The sequence below is a fragment of the Tubulanus polymorphus genome, chromosome 9, assembly GCF_964204645.1.
Source record: "Tubulanus polymorphus chromosome 9, tnTubPoly1.2, whole genome shotgun sequence".
Classification (NCBI taxonomy): domain Eukaryota; kingdom Metazoa; phylum Nemertea; class Palaeonemertea; order Tubulaniformes; family Tubulanidae; genus Tubulanus; species Tubulanus polymorphus.
Genome location: NC_134033.1, coordinates 894,333 through 916,828, shown reverse-complemented (window position 1 = coordinate 916,828; position 22,496 = coordinate 894,333). Strand labels below are relative to the sequence as shown.

At 42.0% G+C, this 22,496-nt stretch overlaps 1 protein-coding gene and 1 long non-coding RNA gene across 4 annotated transcripts in view; both read right to left on the bottom strand.

Moving 5' to 3' along the window:
* Positions 1 to 864: 864 nt before the first annotated feature.
* LOC141910845 (uncharacterized) lies at positions 865 to 2,681 on the bottom strand. Its single transcript, XR_012619930.1, has 2 exons — positions 1,466 to 2,681; positions 865 to 1,379 (listed from the first exon to the last, which is right to left on the bottom strand). It is a non-coding gene; the product is annotated as an uncharacterized LOC141910845 (long non-coding RNA).
* Positions 2,682 to 4,255: 1,574 nt separating this feature from the next.
* Positions 4,256 to 22,496, bottom strand: part of LOC141910844 (uncharacterized) — a 34,301-nt gene continuing 16,060 nt past the window's right edge. For 2 of the 3 annotated variants that reach the window (XM_074801688.1, XM_074801690.1), the window contains exons 9-11: positions 8,499 to 8,605; positions 6,455 to 6,586; positions 4,256 to 6,025 (exon numbers count right to left, since the gene is read on the bottom strand). In XM_074801688.1, the coding sequence (XP_074657789.1) occupies positions 5,909 to 6,025; positions 6,455 to 6,586; positions 8,499 to 8,605 (356 nt within the window). In that variant the 3' untranslated portion in view covers positions 4,256 to 5,908. The remainder of the gene's footprint in view (positions 6,026 to 6,454; positions 6,587 to 8,498; positions 8,606 to 22,496) is intronic. The other variant, XM_074801689.1, reaches the window with a different exon arrangement.

Sequence of the window (22,496 nt, the reverse complement as noted above, 5' to 3'; positions counted from 1 at the left end):
CTCTCATTCTCATCTCACTCTCTCATTCTCATCTCTCATTCTCATAGTCTCATCCTCATCTCACTCTCTCATTCTCATCTCTCATTCTCATAGTCTCATCCTCATCGCACTTTCTCATTCTCATAGTCTCATCCTCATCTCACTCTCTGTCTCATTCTCATCTCTCTCTCTTATTCTCATAGTCTCATCCTCATCGCACTCTCTCATTCTCATCTCTTTGTCTTATTCTCATAGTCTCATCCTCATCTCACTCTCTCATTCTCATAGTCTCATCCTCATCTCACTCTCTGTCTCATTCTCATCTCTCTCTCTCATTCTCATTCTCATCTCTCTCTATTATCATTCTCTCTCATTCTGGTCTCATTCTCCACCATCTACCGGGTTGTGATAGGAACTATGTAGTTCCTGTCTCGCCCGGTAGATGGCATTATTTTTTTGATAAAATTTGCTTAAGCAATGGATAAATATGAGTTCCCCTGCAGGCTGTCAGTACGTCCCTATAGCGTAGTGGGTAAGGTGCTGGACTGCTAGACGAATGGTTGGTGGTTCAAATCCCATATTTATATTTTATTGTTGATTAAATAAAATGTTGAATTGGTTGTTGATTAAATAAAATGTTGAATTTTGATTTTGTTCGTTTCAATAAAATGTTGAATTTTACTTTTGCAAACAAGCTGTAACAAATTCCTACTTTGAATTTGGAATAAATCCTTTGATTTGTACTTTGCGTTTTTCCTTTCCTTTTTGACTTTGTCCTTGAACGTGAGCGGAAGAGTCCTTTCCGGGGCAAGTGGAAGTTTTGAGAGGGAAGAGTCCTTTCCGGGGTAAAGTGCCCGAGACGAAGAGATTTTATTAAAGAGAGCATTTTATATATGGACGTTTATTTATTTACGTTACTTTTTATAACATGCGGCAAAACGAAATAATGAGTAGAGTCTGCGTCTCGAGGTTTGAAGATGGTGCTGTAGTCGGAGTAGAGTCTGCGTCTCGAGGTTTGAAGATGGTTCTGTAGTCGGAGTAGAGTCTGCGTCTCGAGGTTTGGAGATGGTACTGTAGTCGGAGTAGAGTCTGCGTCTCGAGGTTTGGAGATGGTACTGTAGTCGGAGTAGAGTCTGCGTCTCGAGGTTTGAAGATGGTGCTGTAGTCGGAGTAGAGTCTGCGTCTCGAGGTTTGAAGATGGTACTGTAGTCGGAGTAGAGTCTGCGTCTCGAGGTTTGAAGATGGTTCTGTAGTCGGAGTAGAGTCTGCGTCTCGAGGTTTGAAGATGGTACTGTAGTCGGAGTAGAGTATGCGTCTCGAGGTTTGGAGATGGTACTGTAGTCGGAGTAGAGTCTGCGTCTCGAGGTTTGAAGATGTTGATGTAACTCAAATATTGCCGGCTGAAAAACAAATCGGATAATCGTCAAGCTAATGAAGAAGATTGAATATGCAAAATGTACGGATGGGAGTAGTTTAATATAATTACCTTATCTTAATGTAAAGATACCGAAACAGCAAAATGTGGGTTGATGCGGTTCCCAATGCAGCAGCAGCAGCAGCAGCAGCAGCAGCAGCAGACTAGTCCAGGACGTTGCGACAAACGAGTTGTGTACATGTAGTTGTCAGTAGTAGCGAACTGGTTTCGGTTTAACCCTAAAAAGACACAATATTCATAATGTATAAATGTGTGTGAAATTGAACATCGGAAATCAGCGACAACAGCAAATTAGCCGTCATCTGTTTGTTGTTGAAATCCGACATCAACAGCAGCAGCGACAGTAACAGCAGCAGCAGTATCGGGATCTCCTCCGCAATCGTCAGCACCAACAGCCGCCAGTCTCATCTTGCGTTCTCAATCGCTAGGCGTCACAAATTCCTTCACGTTCCAGTCTCTCCTAAAATCATCAGCCGCTAATTAGAAGGTTGTTTGCTTGAAGCCACACGTTCTTCACGCCTTGTTGCAGAGCTCTTATGGGTCGACCTTCATCACTGGACATCGGTTCTCGGACTGGCGTCGGGAGGCTCGAACCGCGCTTCTAATACCTACGTCGACCAATCAACGACGGTGCATCATCGATGCGACCGGAATGGATCAATCAGAAAGCTCGATCGCGCATTCCTGTGACAGACCCGAGTCCGTGACGCTAATCCGACAGAACCATTCAATTCGTGCCAAACATTTTCAATGGGGCCTACAGGTCATCGAGTTTAATTCGACTATTCATAGCGGCACATATTGTTTAAGATAGAAATATCGAATGCTACGATTTTAGCCTAAAATTGTATGCTGAAATTTTATCTAAACTATCCAACAAACTTTAGTGTAGATTTCCCTTCTATTTATGTCTGGTTTTGAACTATAATACCGGCTCAATTTTACTATTTTCGAGTTTTGCTTTAGGATATCGAAGTTTGCTTAAGGGTTTGTGCAGTGACGCGGTACTATTGTGTAGTAGAGCGTATGACAGGTCTCCAGACAGTGATTCTCTATTGGATAGAGTCGTTTTCAATCCGAATTTATACACAAGTTCACCAGACATCGCCGCGTACACATCTTCTTTAACTGAAATCTGGTGAAATTAAAAAATTATCAAAGTTTTATCATCAGTTGAGAAAGAACTGTGATTGATCACCGCGCGCGCTGCTTGCACCGAATGCTTGGATTTCAGTTCGAGGAATTGAATAAATATAAAAAAATTTCCCAAACCCTCACCACTAAACTTAAAATAACAAACTAATATTGTAAAAAAGTCGAAGGTCCCTGGGGGAATTACTCCGCAACCTGGACCGGTATTGTGGGATAAATAAATAATTCAGCCAGAAACGACTGAATTAAACATAATTTACCCCACACCAGTTATTCTGTAGGACTCACGCATTAGCAACCTCATTCCAGGGAGGACAGTACTCTCGACTCGCCCGCTTACCGGAGATCATTTGCCACATCCTGACCCGCCTCCTCCGAGACTCGAACCCGGGCCACAGCGGTGACACGCTAGTCGCCGACCGACTAAGCCATCCGGTCCGCCCGATTGTGATAGGAAAACATTCTAACATGTAACTACGCGTAACCATGTTACATGTACATGTACCATGTACATGTAACCATCGATTTCAAATTTGATTCATGCAACTGATTTCATACGTCATCTGATGCTGTATTTTATCGAGATATATTTGGTTGACGAAAAGTGGCTTAATTACATCAGCAAACTGCAGAATTTCTTTTCTATTGCGTCTGGCAAATCCGGTAAAATCCACCGAATTGCTCATTAATTTGTTTGCTTTGTATTTATCTCGGATTTAGCTTTAACTCGCAACTGTGCAACCGTATCAACGCGATGAACCCTTCGTTTCAGGATTCGAACCCAACGACTGAGTAGAAATTTTGAATTGTTTAGGAAAGTTAGGTTAGGTTTAAGATTAGTCAAATAGATGACGGACCCTAGTTATAGCAAACTGAAATACAGTAGACTCAATCTTAACTCGAATCGATTGAGAAGACACTCTTCTTTCCTTGGTCCGTTTCTTAGACTGAACGACTGGAATTAGCTATATCGTCTCAACTTCAATGCTTAGTAACATTTAGAAATATATATTATGATTTATATAGTAGTGAGTGATGTATTATAAACGCTTACCAGCTCTAAAACTCGGAGCAGCATCCACCTCGAACCCGCTTGCTGCACTTCCTTGTTCAATATAGTACATTTGCATTGAATTTGACCATACTGTGCTGTTACCTTCCTAATAAAAGATTCATTCAACTAAGCTAATCTTTGATTTAGGTCTGTCTGCAAGAGTTTCCAGAACCTGTCATGTCAGGGCCCAAGACCTGATATGACAAGACCTTCAAACATCTGGCGAAAACTACCTTTTTCTAATGACATCCTACAAACAAGCAAACAAAATTTAAAACGTAAACTCAGACCATATCTCACCTCCACCTACAATGATATCCATCCATCAATGTAATAACCCTAATTGCTCACTCTCCTGAACCCTCTAGCTTACTCATATAAACTCTCCTGAAATTATCAAAATATCAACAACTCTCATTTCCTTCCCCTTTGTTTCTTCATTTCCCTTTCGTTTTTTCCATGGGTGCTTGCGACAGCGGCCTAAAGGCTTTGCTTGGCCCACACTGTGAAAGCTACTGTTCTCAATCCCGCTTTTTAAAATTGTGCTTTGTTTAAAAAAATTGTAAATTTTATTGTTTGTTCTCTCTCAACCTGTGTACGTAGCCTGTCATGCTTTCTGTGAAATAAATTTGAACTTGAACTTGAACAGGTTGGACCTCAGGTGACAGGTTGATTCGCTAAAATGAAAATCGTAATGACTGAACCGATGATAGGCGATTGTGGCTCTCGTCTCACCCCGGAAACTATACAGGGGACCTGTGGGTTTAATTTTGAGGCGTTAAAAAACTAGGGCTACGAACAAGCGCTGACAATGAATTCTAACTTCTATCAACAATAAAAAAGACTAGATAACTTGATCAAAAATATTCTATTCTTGATAAGCTGATGATAGCCAATGATACCAGTTTTCAAAAATATTCAAAAAATCACATAGAAAAATTAACAATTTTTGAGTAAACGGTTTCTCGGAAAATTTCAGCAGTTGAAAAAAGACATGACTTTTATATATAAACAATAGAAGAAAATAATCAGCAGTGAATTTTAACACGATTTTACAAAGATTTCCAGAAGATTGTCTTCGACTGACTAAAGCTTCACAGTTTTTGGTACAGAGGTTAACCAGTAACAAATAAAACTAGTTTTGACACTACACTAATCAACTGCAGAACTGGATCCTGGAAGACAATTTGAGAACGTTCGACTGAGTTCTACAATACGTAACAATTTTTTCCCCCGCGAAAAAGTTCCAACATTCAATGTACACATTAACAATATTGCCTGTTTTTACAAGACAATGCAATCTAAGCTGTAAAAAAGTAGACTCTGCCAGTGATAATACTTTCATTTACCCCAACTCCAGTTCGCGCTGCAGAAACCATCCTGATTAACAGAGTTATAACATTCTTTCATATTCGAGCCATTTTTGTGTCGAGCCGTTGTAAGCTTAACTGGTATATCTAGGAAGGGAACATGCACTACCTCGACGATGGACCGTTGATGGAGAGTCTGGGGCATCTGATCGAATTCTACAGTATTGTGGGGCGAAGGATTACCATGCGAATATTTCAATAATCATTAGTACATACAGTTATAAATAATATCAATCCGTTTTGTATGGAAATTTTACATAAATAAATGCATTTGATTTTAAAAGTCTGAGAGCAATTTTAGCATCAATAATTTTCGATCTTTTCACTCAACTTTATTCGCCAGGGAGCGGTAGTTGCTCAAAAGTTTGTTAAAAGACAACCGGCGGATAAATACCATAGTAACAATGAACATTCAATTGCCACTTAGTCAACTATCCACCGGTTTACCAACTTTTGAGCGACTGGTCCCTCATCTCAAAGACTGGGTAATGCCCCGGAAATCACAGGACCCAGTCTATGGTGTTACCCCCAGAAACCTCAGGGCCACTTTCATAGACTGGATATTGAGGGCTAGTCTCAGACTGGGTCGGGCCCAGAAATCCCAGGGCTGGTCTCGTAGCGCGTTGGTGACGAACAATCAGTCAACAATATCCTAGGTTTGATAAGTTCGATGATGCCCGACTAGTTTGGTCTACAGTTAAACCCTAATTTCATGGGTAATCAGCTTCACCTAGAGTTACCCATACAATAGTCACGGCTAGGTCAAATTCAGTTCGTAGTACCAACACAAATTTCTGATCTGCCAGCAGATGTAAACAAGGGGAGGGGGGCGGCCGAACTACACGTAACCATTGCCGGAGGGGGGAGGGGGCGGCCGAACTACATGTAACCATTGCCCGAGGGGGGGGGGCGGCCGAACTACACGTAACCATTTCCGAAGTTACCGAGTTGTAACAATATCAAAGCGATGAAGCAGAGAACGACGCTAATACCGGCTATATACGACGTGCGAACCGGAATGTGAAACATCTTCGCCTGAAAATAGAAACTACTATCAGTAAGTTAGAGTACTAACACCGGTTCCATAGTCAAGACTTAAGAGCGAAAAGTGGTCTTAAATCTCGAGACTGGTCCTTAGTTGTTATATTGGCAGTAGAACTAAGTTGGTTTTAGTACGGTCTTAAGTCTAAGCCCTGACTATGCAAACGGTCCCTCGGAATAGGGGTAAATCCTATAACCGTGAGCTCTAAACAAAATGGCGGCTTTTTCAATCAAAGCAATCAGAGCTGAGGGTCAAAAGGATTAATATCGAGAGGGTAAGGGTTAGGGTTTACGGATTATTAACATTGAGTAGCTTAGGGTAGGGTACATATTATATGAAAAGTTAAAATCCTTGATTCTCGTCCAAGTTCCCCAATTTTATTTCCTGTATTGAAGCAGTAGATATCTATTTGATTCTCTTACCCTTAAATGAGTTTGACCGACGAAACTAACAAATGAATCCAATTCAATCATTGAAGCGTTACGGAATCCAAACACTCTCATATCCAACGCCAGACGCTTGAATCGAGCGCAAACTGAGTTCATACGACCAGCCTGAAAATACATACAGTTATCAAACTGGAACCTGCAAATTCTGAGTCTGCAACCTGCACCCCTTCACCACTGTAGTGTGGATGATCAGTTAGTGAAAGTGTGCTGATAAAATGTCTAATATCTGGTGTTTGTAGTTCATTTTCAATTAGAAATGTCTCAGGTGAAGCACTGAACACAAGTGAAGTGTGGACGATCAGTTTTTGAAAGTGTGTTGATAAAATGTCTAATATCTGGTGTTTGTAGTTCATTTTCAATCAAAAATGTCTCAGGTGAAGCACTGAACACAAGTGAAGTGTGGACGATCAGTTTTTGAAAGTGTGTTGATAAAATGTCTAATATCTGGTGTTTGTAGTTCATTTTCAATCAAAAATGTCTCAGGTGAAGCACTGAACACAAGTGAAGTGTGGACGATCAGTTTTTGAAAGTGTGTTGATAAAATGTCTAATATCTGGTGTTTGTAGTTCATTTTCAATCAAAAATGTCTCAGGTGAAGCACTGAACACAAGTGAAGTGTGGACGATCAGTTTTTGAAAGTGTGTTGATAAAATGTCTAATATCTGGTGTTTGTAGTTCATTTTCAATCAAAAATGTCTAAGGTGAAGCACTGAACACAAGTGAAGTGTGGACGATCAGTTTTTGAAAGTGTGTTGATAAAATGTCTAATATCTGGTGTTTGTAGTTCATTTTCAATCAAAAATGTCTCAGGTGAAGCACTGAACACAAGTGAAGTGTGGACGATCAGTTTTTGAAAGTGTGCTGATAAAATGTCTAATATCTGGTGTTTGTAGTTCATTTTCAATTAGAAATGTCTCAGGTGAAGCACTGAACACATGTGAAGTGTGGACGATCAGTTTATGAAAGTGTGCTGATAAAATGTCTAATATCTGGTGTTTGTAGTTCATTTTCAATTGAAAATGTCTCAGGTGAAGCATTGACCACATGTGAAGTGTGGACGATCAGTTTTTGAAAGTGAGCTGATAAAATGTCTAATATCTGGTGTTTGTAGTTCATTTTCAATTGAAAATGTCTCAGGTAAAGCACTGAACACATGTGAAGTGTGGACGATCAGTTTTTGAAAGTGTGCTGATAAAATGTCTAATGTCTGGTGTTTGTAGTTCATTTTCAATTAGAAATGTCTCAGGTGAAGCACTGAACACATGTGAAGTGTGGACGATCAGTTTTTGAAAGTGTGCTGATAAAATGTCTAATATCTGGTGTTTGTAGTTCATTTTCAATTGAAAATGTCTCAGGTGAAGCACTGAACACATGTGAAGTGTGGATGATCAGTTTTTGAAAGTGCGCTGATAAAATGTCTAATATCTGGTGTTTGTAGTTAATTTTCAATTTGAAATGTCTCAGGTGAAGCACTGAACACATGTGAAGTGTGGACGATCAGTTTTTGAAAGTGCGCTGATAAAATGTCTAATATCTGGTGTTTGTAGTTCATTTTCAATTGAAAATGTCTCAGGTGAAGCACTGAACACATGTGAAGTGTGGATGATCAGTTTATGAAAGTGTGCTGATAAAATGTCTAATATCTGGTGTTTGTAGTTCATTTTCAATTAGAAATGTCTCAGGTGAAGCACTGAACACATGTGAAGTGTGGATGATCAGTTTATGAAAGTGTGCTGATAAAATGTCTAATATCTGGTGTTTGTAGTTCATTTTCGATTAGAAATGTCTCAGGTGAAGCACATGTGAAGTGTGGACGATCAGTTTTTGAAAATATGCTGATAAAATGTCTAATATCTGGTGTTTGTAGTTCATTTTCAATCAAAAATGTCTCGGGTGAAGCACTGAACACAAGTGAAGTGTGGACGATCAGTTTTTGAAAGTGTGCTGATAAAATGTGTGAGGGGAATCCCGGTACACGGTGCAGATAAAACTAGGTCAGCATTTTTTCGCTTGTTACCTGAAGAAGAGGCCAAAGAAACATCACGGAAAAAATGACGGGAAAGAAAATTCTGTAGAGTAACATTTTCGGTTCGTTGCTTTCATTCATTACCAAAATAAAACAACCTGAAAATATACAGGAAACAAAGAGTGAAAATACAGTAAGAAGTTACATCGGACTTTAGACTTCTTCTTCTCGTTATATCAGTGTATGGGACTCTCCCTCACAAACTACTCCAGTGTTTCACAAATGGTCAGCTGGAAAATCAGATTTACAGAAATTCAGTTGCTGTTTGGACAAACATTTTATCCCTTTTATTCTTAGCACATGATAATTCAGCACTTAACAGTAAAACAAGCAGAGAAGAGGGAGGAGGGAAAGAGAGGAGAGAGTAATGTGAGAGGAAAGAGACGAGGGGAGAGAGAGGAGAAAGAGGGGAGGAATGAGAGGAGAGTGGAGAGCGAAAGAGGGGAGCGGAGGCTAGACCGAGAGAGGGGAAAAGGAGAGAGGGAGAGAGGAGGTGAATGGGGAGGAGAGAGTATAAAGAGAGGGAGGAGAGGGGAGAGGAGAGAGAGAAGGGAGAGATGATTGGGAGAGGAGAGAATAGGGGAGAGATGAATGGGAGAGGAGGGAGAGAGGTAGGGGAGAGGAGGGAGAATAGGGGAGAGGGGAGAGAGAGCAGAGAGGGGACAGATGAGAGGGATGAAAGAGAGGAGAAAACATTTTTTCTTTGATGTTTTACGAAGAGATTTTTTCTGAAACTTTTCTGACGAACGAAATGACGTCAACGCAAACGAACGACCTCGAAACAAGGTCATCACCATGGATACAACAACATCGCGATGAATGACGATTAGACGACGTTAAAAGCGTCGGTTATAAACGTAGAATCGTGAATCGAGGAGATTCCATCGCCGGCGAATCGTGAGATTCTCTATCCGATTTTAAATGTCAAAGCAATTACACGCGAGATCTCGACGCTGAAAGACAACAGCCGACCGTAATGAATGCGGATAATAGCACCACCGGTGACGACCATACGGAGAGACGCACGAGAATCTCAAGTGGGCAATGAAATCTCGCCCGGAGGTGAAATCTCTATCACTTCACGCACGCACACGCGCGCTGGAGGAAATATTAGAACGCTGGCATTCTCCAATTAAAACAACCGGTGCTATGCGCATCATTTGAGACACGAGAAATCCGCGGTGAAATAAACAACAATTGATAAAACGCTATGAGTCCGAATTGTGACGAGAATATAGAATTATTCCCTCCAATAATAACAAACACATTATATATTAAAATCCAAAAATATTTTTTTGAGCTGGTGTAGTTTATTCAACGTTTCGACTATATCCTAATAGACATCTTCAGGAATAATGTATTCCTTGAGCTAGTGTAGTTTATTCAACGTTTCGACTTTATCCTAATAGTCATCTTCAGGAATACTGTATTCCTTGAGCTAGTGTAGTTTATTCAACGTTTCGACTATATCCTAATAGTCATCTTCAGGAATACAGTGTTCCTGAAGATGACTATTAGGATAAAGTCGAAACATTGAATAAACTACTCTAGCTCTAAATGTTATCATTAAACTCGATTAATCTGGATTAATATTCAAATAAACACTTAGAAAATGTTTCCCTTCACAAGCGCAAAAATGAAGAATTAAAAAGACTCAACTTCATCGTGATGTGTGAAATAGTGTGTGGCTATTCTACTATTCTACTCGACACTGGAGAGTATCAAAATAAATGTATCAAAAATAACAATTTCACTGGCATTGTGCCAACAACAACTCGTGAGCATTTCAACATGAAATCCACGTCACCTTTTGAGTCGCGAAAACACGATTTCAATTCTACACGAATTCCGCGTAGAGCCGTTGAACCTTCGGGGCGAAAACTAAATCGATCGCAAAATGGCTAAATTTGGGACGAACGAACGAACGTTTGATTTCGATATTGATTTATTGATCGGTTCTCGCGAACGTCAATTATCAAACGGTGAACGTGAACGTTTAAAAGTAGACGTTCATTCGAATTCAAGTGTTTGAGAAACTTTAATTTCGATGTCTGCTTTTAAGGAGGGGGCCATATCTGAAATGCTGACGCGGTTGGTTCAATATTTTGAGATGGTCCCCGCTACTAACAGTCGACAGTTCAATATTTCGAGACGGTCCCCGCTATTAACAGCTGACGACGGACGGAATTTTATTGACGAAATGATTTACATTCCCTCGGTATAAATGTCGATCAATGTCGACAAATATCGTCCATTAAGACACTAGAAATGTCGCCCTCTCAATTAAAGTTCGATAACACGATTAGAGTAGATACAATACATAAACATCTACAGATTGATGCGACCTCCTCGCACCACAGAGGTGTAGATACCGATTCCTCGCACCACGGAGGTGTAGATACCGATTCCTCACACCACAGAGGTGTAGATACCGATTCCTCGCACCACAGAGGTGTAGATACCGATTCCTCGCACCACGGAGGTGTAGATACCGATTCCTCACACCACAGAGGTGTAGATACCGATTCCTCGCACCACAGAGGTGTAGATACCGATTCCTCGCACCACAGAGGTGTAGATACCGATTCCTCGCACCACAGAGGTGTAGATACTGATTCCTCGTACCACAGAGGTGTAGATACCGATTCCTCGCACCACAGAGGTGTAGATACCGATTCCTCGCACCACAGAGGTGTAGATACCGATTCCTCGCACCACAGAGGTGTAGATACCGATTCCTCGCACCACAGAGGTGTAGATACCGACCTCCTCGCACCACAGAGGTGTAGATACCGATTCCTCGCACCACAGAGGTGTAGATACCGATTCCTCGCACCACAGAGGTGTAGATACCGACCTCCTCGCACCACAGAGGTGTAGATACCGATTCCTCCCACCACAGAGGTATAGATACCGATTCCTCGCACCACAGAGGTGTAGATACCGATTCCATACGTAGATTCCTTATTCAGTTTAAATGAATAAAGACCATTGAATATTTGACACCAAAACAATTACAAAGTATTTGACACCAACTCGGGGTAGAATTTTACCGGTCTCAACTTTACCGCAGTAAGAGACAGAGTCTACTGTATTTCACAAACTCTTACTCAGTATTTGACACCAACTCGGGGTAGAATTTTACCAGTTTCAACTTTACCGCAGTAAGAGACAGAGTCTACTGTATTTCACAAACTCTTACTCAGTATTTGACACCAACTCGGGGTAGAATTCTACCAGTTTCAACTTTACCGCAGTAAGAGACAGAGTCTACTGTATTTCACAAACTCTTACTCAGTATTTGACACTGTGTAGAATTTTACCGGTCTCAACTTAACCGCAGTAAGAGACAGAGTCTACTGTATTTCACAAACTCTTACTCAGTATTTGACACAAACTCGGGGTAGAATTTTACCAGTCTCAACTTTACCGCAGTAAGAGACAGAGTCTACTGTATTTCACAAACTCCGACTCAAGTAGGGACACTCAGTATAAGGATAAATAGTTCTGGATTTTCCCCACAGATGGAGGTTGCGTATATTTGCGGCTTGGTTTGATCATTGTTGCCCGCAGCATCACTCTCTCACACACGCACAGCTTACAGAACGCTACTCAACACACATGTGCACCGATGACAATTACAAATTGTTGATTCAGTTTCGCATTATCTCGGAATATATCGCCACGGTTACGGCGCGCACTCGGGATTTATAGCGCGCGGAAAACGACACTTTCAGGTAAAAATAATAGAATGAACTGAACTGCACCTGACTGTAGTAAACTGTACCTGAGTGCACTGAACGGCACCTGCGTTCGGCAACTGTTTCTAAAACTAACACTTTTTAAAAATGATAGATTAAAAATTGTTCATGCTGTTGAATGCTACAGTTAGACCCAATGCTACAAACTTAAATAAATCGTGACTCATTCGGGATCCAGTTCCACAGCTGTGAGTTATATTTGACTCAGAGTTAAATCATTGAAAATGATCTAATTCTAATTCAGAGTTTACTCTTAAACTGTGGAACTGAATCCTGAGTTCAGAGTTAACTCTAAATCAAAACTGTGGAACTGGATCCAGAGTTCAGAGTTAACTCTAACATACAACTGTGGAACTGGACCCTGAGTTCACAGTAAACTCTAACTCACAAATGTGGAACTGGATCCTGAGTTCAGAGTTGTTTCTAACTCACAACTGTGAAACTAGATCCTGAGTTCAGAGTTAACTCTAACTCACAACTGTGGAACTGGATCCTGATATCAGAGTTGTTTCCAACTCACAACTGTGGAGCTGGATCCTGAGTTCAGAGTTAACTCTAACATACCACTAGGGAACTGGATCCTGAGTTCAGAGTTAACTCTAACTCACAACTGTGGAACTGGATCCTGAGTTCAGAGTTGTTTCCAACTCACAACTGTGGAAATGAGTTCAAAGTATACTCGGAGTCAAATTCAACTCACAAACATGGAACTGAATCCAGACCGATAAATACATTTAACACATACACTACTGAACTATAATCTAATCAACACGTCCCTAAGATTTATGTTTCAAATTAAAAGTGATAATTCTATTCGAAATGATACAACTCAGGCATAAATTCAACGTTCAGAAAAACTATTTCAGAGCATTGTTTAAATATTGAGTTTTCGTTTAGAAATTTTTGTAACCTGAATGAGATGAATTCATTGAAATCAATTCTTAAGTTTTCAAGTTGGTTTTCATTCATCTTTAGATGAAGTTAAATGTTGAAACTGCAGGCAATTTCGAGATATTCTGGTTTCCATCTTCTATCTCCTGTATGATGTCATAGGGGGATTTTTGGAGGAAGACATCTTAGATGGAAAGGTTAATTTAGTTTACAAAAGAGGACATTTTTTCTTGTCCCTTAGAAGAGAATGGTTTCATTTCGTTAATTCCTTGATTTTTGATTTGATGATGCCAAAATGAGATTTGTGGAGGCAGACGATTTCTATGGAGGGGTGCGTTAGGGTTGAAATCGCTAAATGCCATGTTTATCATCTGGTTGGCACTATTCAAATTACAGAGTTAATGAAAATAGATAGCTTCGCTTGCGACAATAAAACTGCTTGATCTATTGTGAAATTGCTGCGTAACATTAGGAGTTAATTCCGAATCCCAAATCGTTAAATTGAGCATAAAATTCTAAACACACTCCGACTCGGTGATGGGGGCTAATAATATAGGCAGAGTGAGGGATATCAGCCATAGCGCGCGCGCGCGTGAGAGGGAGGGAGGGAGGGAGGGAGGGAGAGGGAAGGAGGGAGAGAGGGAGGGAGGGAGAGAGGGAGGGAGAGGGAGAGAGGGAGAGAGGGAGAGAGAGGGAGAGAGGGAGGGAGAGAGAGAGGGAGGGAGAGAGAGGAGGGAGAGGGAGGGAGGGAGGGATGGAGAGAGGGAGGGAGAGAGGGAGGGAGAGAGAGAGGGAGGGAGGGAGAGAGAGGGAGGGAGGGAGGGAGGGAGGGAGAGAGAGAGAGAGAGAGGGAGAGAGGGAGAGAGGGGGAGAGAGGGAGAGAGGGAGGGAGAGAGAGAGGGAGGGAGAGAGAGGAGGGAGAGGGAGGGAGGGAGAGAGGGATGGAGAGAGGGAGGGAGAGAGGGAGGGAGGGAGAGAGGGAGGGAGGGAGGGAGGGAGGGAGGGAGGGAGGGAGAGAGGGAGAGAGGGAGACTGTAATCTGTCGCGGATTTCAACAATAAATCAGAATTATAGAACCAGATTGCGGAGAGAGGAGTGGAGAGTTAGTGGGTTAGAGACAGGGAGCAAGAAGTAGTGGGTTAGAGAGTAGAGCAGGGAGAGGGAAAGAAGAGATAAAGGAATGGAGAGGGAGAGAGGAAAGAGAAGAGAGGAGAGAGGAGAGAGAGGAGAGAGAGGGAAAGGAAAGAGGAGAGGAGAGAGAAGAGAGGAGAGAGAAGAGAGGAGAGAGAAGAACGGAGGGAGAAGAGAGAAGAGAGGAGGAGACAAGAGTTCCACAGTTCCACAGTGAATTGTTTGAATATCAGTAAAAGTTGCCCCTGAGGTAAAAAACCATTCATCTAACGAAAACAATATTAATAATGAATAATTGTTAGTTTGCCCGGGAGTGGTCGCGGGATCGGTCGTGAGATCCTCCGAACTCCAGCAACCCGTCGATTGATGCAGCAGATCATATCAATAACAATGGATGTACGTCTGTTGGTCGCCAGCGGTAACGCACGGGCAGACCGACATCGCGTTATTCTCGGATTAATCAAAGACGCGGAAAATAAAAAATACCGTTTTATTTTTTGATATAAAAAACGCGTGGATTCCGCATCAGATAATAATATACTCATATAACGTTGCTATGGCGACGAATACCTGCGTTTGTTCCGCGATGACTTTTTATGAGCCGCGAAATTACTACAAAAAGATTCATAGACTCTGCAGGTGTCTGCTTGACTCCGGAGTCATAGACTCTACAGGTGTCTGCTCAACTCCGGAGTCATAGACTCTACAGGTGTCTGCTTGACTCCGGAGTCATAGACTCTCTACAGGTGTCTCCCCTAAAACCAAACAACTGTGGAACTGGCTAAAGTTTTAAACCTCTCTGTCTCCCTCTCCCTCTCTCCCTTTCCCTCTCTCTCCTCTCCCTCTCCCTCTGGTCTCCCTCTCCCTCCCTCCCCCACTCACTATCACTCTCTCTCCCTCTCCCTCTCTCTCTCCCCCTCTCCCTCTCTAACTCTCTCTCGCTTTATTCATTAACAGTGTCAATTTATAGAAAATAGAAAATTAAAATTTCATCACTTGACACAATCAGAACGAACAGCGCGTCGTCGTCCACCGCGTCGTCTGCACCTGTTAATAGTTCACCTACGTTGCCTGTAGCAACGTGTAATAGTTTCTATGATTGTCTTGCGCGTTCGCTAGCGCCGCGTGCTGCTGCTGCTGCTGCTGCTGCTGGTGCTGCTAGTGCTGCTGGTGCTGCTGCTGCAGCTTGATGTTGGTTTAACGCGTGAGACGAGAGAAAGAAAGAAAGAGTTTGTTCCGGTTTCACTTAATCAATAAACACAAACCGCAATCATTAGAGATATTAACAACACCTTCACACAGACAAACTCTACTAACAGTTTACATCCACTTCCACTTCCACAGTTCAACATACACTTCCACAGTTGTGAACCCTCCACAGTTCTGAACCCGGTTCCACAGTTCTGAACCCAATTCCACAAATCAGGATCCAGTTCCACATTTCTGGATCCAGATCCACAGTGCTTTACCCAGTTCCACACTTCAGGATCGAGTTCTACAGTCCTGTACCCAGCCAGTTCCACAGTTCTGAAACCAGTTCCACAATTACCCAGTTCCACAGTAACTATCAGGACTATGACCCTTTGCGGACAATAACCCTTTCCAGAGTAGCTTTTTAGAATCCTTTATTTCATATGTTCAATCATCATTATCAATACAGGTGTATAGTGTATAGTGTACAGTGTATAGTGTACAGTGTACAGTGTACAGTGTATAGTGTACAGTGTATACTGTACAAGGAGGTCAAGAAAATATTGCCATGTCAGAAGAGCGAGAAATCCGACTATGAATCAGTCGTGTGAATTCTTGAGTATATTTGGAACAACGTTTCCGCTAAAAACAATTAGCCTTCATTCTCTCGCTCGCACGTACGGGGAGAGAGCTAAAACCACAGACCAGTAAAACTTATATATAATGAGACCTCACGTTGTGTCACTCACTGACTCTCTATAATTACTCACACTCAATCGGTTTGTAATGTTTATCTACTGATCTACAAAAAACATGCATCATCTTTATTTTCAACTCTATAATCATCTCTCCTCTCTCTCTCCCCATACTCTCCCCATCACCCCCTCTCTCTCTCTTCTCTCTCCCCCTTACTCTCTCCATCACCCCTCTCTCTCTTCTCTCTCCCCCCATATACTCTCCATCACCCCTCTCTCTCCTCTCTCTCCCCATACTCTTTCCATCACCCCTCTCTCTTTCTTCTCTCTCCCCCTTACTCACTTCTCTCCCTCCCTCCCTCTCCCCATGTCTCCCTCTCCCCTTACTCTCTCCTCCCTCCTCTCTCTCCCCATACTCTCCCATCTCTTTCTCCCCTCTCTCTCTTCTCTCTCACCACTCTCTGTTCTCTCTTCTCTCCCCCTCACTCTCCTCCTCTCTCTCTCTCTCCCCCTCACTCTCTCCTCTCTTTCTCTCTCTACCCTCTCCCTGTTAAAGAAGTTAATCGTATATTGTAACATATAGAAACTGTTTATGATGTGATTATTAATTAAGGCACTGGAGACACAGGAGCAGATGACACATTCTAATGACAGGTGCTAATTAACAGTTTTACAACAAACATACAAGGCTATGCATATCTCCCCTTCACTTTCATGATCATTCACCTGTATCACAGTTAATGTTCCATAGTTCCGCAACCATTGTGTCCATGAAACTAGTTTTTTTAATTACGAGACGCCGATCAAATGTGACTTTGAATCACCAGTTCCCCTGAATCACCAGTTCCCCTGAATCACCAGTTCCCCTGAATCACCAGTTCCCCTGAATCACCAGTTCCCTTGAATCACCAGTTCCCTTGAATCAAGTTCCTCACATTTTTTTATCTTTATCCGATAACCGCCTCGGCCTTGACCCCAAAACAAGACTAAACAGTTTGTGAGCGCTGAACGTGAAGAAAGCTGAACACTGAATGTAAATCATCAACGAGGGACCAATCAACCCTGGGCCAATCAACCCGGGACCGATCAGCCCGGGACCAATCAGCCCGGGACCGATCAACCCCGGACCAATCCAACCCCGACAGCAGTCTTTGGGAAAACATGTCACAATGTTATTATACCTTTCAGAAAATCACCATGGTAACAGTGATCAAACATAGCCTGTTGCTAAAAATGTTTGATTCCTCAGTAAAATTATGATTAGTTACTGATGACGACCTTTTCATTCTCAATAACTTCAACGATTCAATAAAATTATGATTAGTTACTAATGACGACCTTCTCATTCTCAATGACTTCAACAATTCAGTAAAATTATGATTAGTTACAAATGAGGACCTTCTCATTCTCAATGACTTCAACAATTCAGTAAAATTATGATTAGTTACAAATGACGACCTTCTCATTCTCAATGACTTCAACGATTCAGTAAAATTATGATCAGTTACTAATCACTAAGAAACATGTGGTCAATATCATTATCTGAATTCCCAGATTTAGTTTTCAATGATTTTTCTGATTCCCAGGTTTTCCAGATCGGTGGCGCCACCTTGAGTACAAACCGAACATTCCTTGTAGCATTTGAGGCCAGGTCTCACACGTCACTAAAGTGCGTTCAATACGTTACTGAATATTTACTGAATGAACTCGACACAATATTAACGAAGCTCTCACTAATTAATGATAACGCATTAATTACTACATTGACATCGTTAGCAACCGGTGAAATCGTGAGTCATTCTGTGATTCTGAAATTACTGATCATTAATACCAAGACTATAGGCACGTAGTACATACCATCCCTGATTGAAACACGCGGGGTGATTTAGGGGGGTCCCCTATTCTTCGCCTGTCATTCTGTTTTAGAATCACTCCGAAAATGATCCTTATTTTCAAATTCCCTTACGGGAAATTCCATGAAACCACCTAAGACACTCACCTTAAAAGATATATATATATATATATATATATATATATATATATATATATATATATATATATATATATATATAATTACAACTAGACCTAGTAAGTTTTGGGCCCTCCATTTTGTGAATTCCTGACTGTGGCCCTGAAATGGTCCTAAAGGATCATTATTGTTTTGAAGTGCATTTGAGGGAAGCTATGATGATTGTTGGAAGCTGTGCTGGTTTCTGGTATAGGGCGAGGACAGTGTATTTAAGGGAAGCTATGATGATTGTTGGAAGCTGTGCTGGTTTCTAGTATAGCGCGAGGACAGGTGTATTTGAGGGGAGCTATGATGATTGTTGGAAGCTGTGCTGGTTTCTGGTTTAGGGCGAGGACAGTGTATTTAAGGGAAGCTATGATGATTGTTGGTAGCTGTGCTGGTTTCTAGTATAGCGCGAGGACAGGTGTATTTGAGGGGAGCTATGATGATTGTTGGAAGCTGTGCTGGTTTCTGGTTTAGGGCGAGGACAGTGTATTTAAGGGAAGCTATGATGATTGTTGGTAGCTGTGCTGGTTTCTGGTATAGGGCGAGGCACTAACACACACATCTCTAATGAACCAGTATCAAACACCTGAACGGGTAATTAGACAGAGACACACGTCTTAAAATAGATTATACCAACTTTGATCAGATGGGGGTGTGATCGTGTGATCACAGGTGTGATCAAACAGAGGTGCTATCAGACAGAGGTGTGATCACGTGGACAGATGGAAGTGTGATCAGATGGTTGTGTGCCCCCCTCACCTCCCCTTAGGTGCCCACCTCCCTCCCCTCCCCCTGCCTGCCCCCTCCCCCTGCCTGCCCCCTCCCCAAACGGTAATAAGACAGCTCGTAAATCTCTGAGACGTATTTAGGTCTCAGAGTATTGATTATAGATCGGATATAATTGCATCATTAATTGTTGTATTACGCAGCAGCGGAACGTCTTCAAATTACTGCTTCACATTAACTGAGGAATGAGAGTGAAAGAGGGACGAGGAACAAGAAAAGAGAGGGAGAGAGAAAGAGAAGTGAGAGGAAAAGAGCGAGGAAGTGAGAGGGAGGAGAGGGTAGGGTGGGAGAGGGATTAAGGGAGAGGAGGGAGAGAGTGAGAGGGAGAGAGAAGTGAGAGGGAGAAAGAGAAGTGAGGGACAGTAAGAGAAGTGAGAGGGAGACAGTAAGAGGAGAGGAAAAGAGCGAGGAAGTGAGAGGAGGGAGGGTAGGGTGGGAGAGGGATAAAGGGAGATGAGGGGTAAAAGAGAGGAGGGTAGGGAGGGGGAGAGAAGTGAGAGTGAAAGAAGGAGAGAGGGAGAAACTAGAGGAGATAGATAATGTGGTCCACTGATTGAATAAACAATTTTTTATCACATAATCTTATCACATTCATTCATTCATTTTCACGCTACACACACCCGCATGGACCAGGTAACCAGTCCAATTTAAGACTGGTTCCACACCAATGAGCGAACGTACCAGGTAACCAGTCCAATATAAGACTGGTTCCTCGTGAGCGAACATACCAGGTAACCAGTCCAATATAAGACTGGTTCCTCATTAGCGAACGTACCAGGTAACCAGTCCAGCATACTGACTGGTTCCACACAAACGAGTGAACACACCAGGTAACCAGTCCGATGATGGTTTATATTGTACACGGATTGGAGTGTGTAGATATTGGATCATGTGTCTGTGTTCATGTGTCGGGTGTTTGTACAACCCTCACTCGCAGCAGTCTCCTTCACTCTACTGTATAAACACTATCACACCGACCCACCCACCCGGTCTCGAGGTCTCTCAACTCTCAGGACATGTTTGAGTTGTCAACGTTTCTAATAATTTAAACCTCACTAATTAACGCGTTAACCCTTACAGTGCTGACTAATCAATACCCTATAGTCCTGGAGATAATTAGAAAATTTAAAAAAATTCCAGCCTAGTGTGTTGAATAACAGGAATACCACTATAGTGCGTCCACACTGCAGCGCAGTGTATCGTTAGTTACTAGTATTTCACTATGTTTGACAGGTGCTGCCATCTTTCAATAGAGATAAAAAGTAATTACTAATAACATCGATATACCGCAGTGCGATGTACTAGCAAAATCCATCACCGATTTATACACCGCACTGCGGTGTAGACGCACTGAAAGTGTTAATGAGATCAGTCTGCACATGTTTCACCAAGTCCCGGCTGTCTCCACAGTGACCTATATCCCTATACAACCCTAGAGTAACCGAACATCAGATACTGAAGTTCTTGATGAAGTCATATGGGGATTTATGGAGGCAGACATCTTTTCAGAAAAATCTTGCTAATAATATTATATGACTGGGTCAATCTGTGATGTCATAGGAGGACTCATCAAGGCAGCCATCTTTTCTATTAGGATCGATTCAAATCAATTAAAGGCCGATTTGATGATGTCATAGGGTGATTTAATGGAGGCGGCCATCTTTTCTAATAGAAAATAGGAACGGATGGATTGATCGTCATTAATGACCTGCAAGGTCATGTGGAACTGCAAGGCCGCGCAGAGCTTTATTGACACGAAAAAGTGAAAGCAATGACAGGGATTAGAGGCGCGCTCTCTCTCTCCTCTCTCTCTCTCTCTGCTCTCTCTCTCTCTCTCTGCTCTCACGCTTGTTGAGATCAATTGTAACTAAGTTTATTAGATCCAGGGTCGTTAGTTACGACGACGATGACAATATTCCATCCGTCTGCTGACACTCACTGACGAGCGCTCGGCAACTATTCAAACAAATAACCGCTTTCATTATTGAAACGGATTCGATTTTAACAATACGTTTACTACGATCGCGATTGTAGAGTTTCACTACAAATGACTAATGAATGACTAGTCACGTAGTCAGTTAGTCCTTTGGGTCCAACTACAGTAGATCAGAGTCCAGTTATTGTGGAACTGGGTTCACAGATATTGTGGAACTGATTCCAATTACTGTGGAACTGGGTCCACGGTAACTGTGAAACTGGATCCAGAATTGTGGAACTGAGATTCCAAAACTGTGGAACTGGGCGCGTTTGAATATAACAGATTCCTAACTCCCTAAGGCTGAGGGGCTTTCAATAAACTCGAGAAGAATTGTGTGGATGAAAATTTGCTCGAAGATCGCGTAGTGTTGATGTTTAAGAGTTGAAACTCTCTCTGGGACCAGATTCAACTCATGCTCAACTCAATTTCATCAACGTTACGACGAAAACTTGTCAGAATTTGATATGAAATATTTGCGCACATCTGCTCCATCGCCACGGTGATGTCAAATATGAAATATCAACCGACCGTTATTGTGGCGATGATATTTTGATCGGTTTTGATTAAATATGATGATGGTTGTGGCAGGTGCAGGCGGAGAGAGAGAGAGAGAGAGAGGGAGAGAGAGAGAGAGAGGGAGAGAGAGAAAGAGAGAGAGAGAGAGAGGAATGATATATTGATTTGATATAGCTCCTCACTTAGCTTGTAGGGAGTTATTTTCCTTCCATGGGGAAAGATCCAATTAAATGAAATCATTTCAAAAGCTAATTATGGATCAAGTGACTTTTCGAAGTCATTGAGAATGAGAAGGTTGTCATTTGTAACAAATCATAATTTTACTGAATCGTTGAAGTCATTGAAAATGAGAAGGCATTTATAAATAACTAATCATAATTCAAACCTCCTCAAGTTACACGGCGCCCTCTGGGGGGAGTGTAAGGTTCCACTGTGTTGTAGATATTGTTAATTATATTCCAATGGGAATATAGTTTACTCATTTGTTCAACCTGTTGCCCGAGGGCAGGGCGGGCACACGTTTAAACCCGGTATCAGCCCGGCGGGCGGACAACAGCCTCACTTCCGCGTACAACACACCGCACGTCACTGGAGAATCTAAATCTAAATATTTCGGAAAATTGTCAGTTTTGATCTGGCTTGAAATTTGACGATTGCTTTGATGTGATAATTTTCGTAGTGTTTGATCGTTTTTTAGCATCAGTGAAATCAAACAGATCCAGTTACCAGCACAGAACACAGCTACCAGTAAAACATGAGGCTTGTCTGTTGGTGACTGAATTTTATTCACGAAAAACTCATGAAATATAGTTTGAGTATTTCTCTGTAGGTGGCATTACTGTACAGTTCTTAATGAGTTAGTAATTCCTGAGTTTATTATTGATTTTGGGTGTAGCCCACTGTGATGGGTAGAGGGGTGAGAAGGAGAGAGTGGAGAGGAGAAAGATGAAAGTGAAGAGGCGAGAGAGAAGAGAGGGAAGAAGGAAACAAGGGAGGTGAGAGAATTGAGAGGTAGGGGGAAGGGAG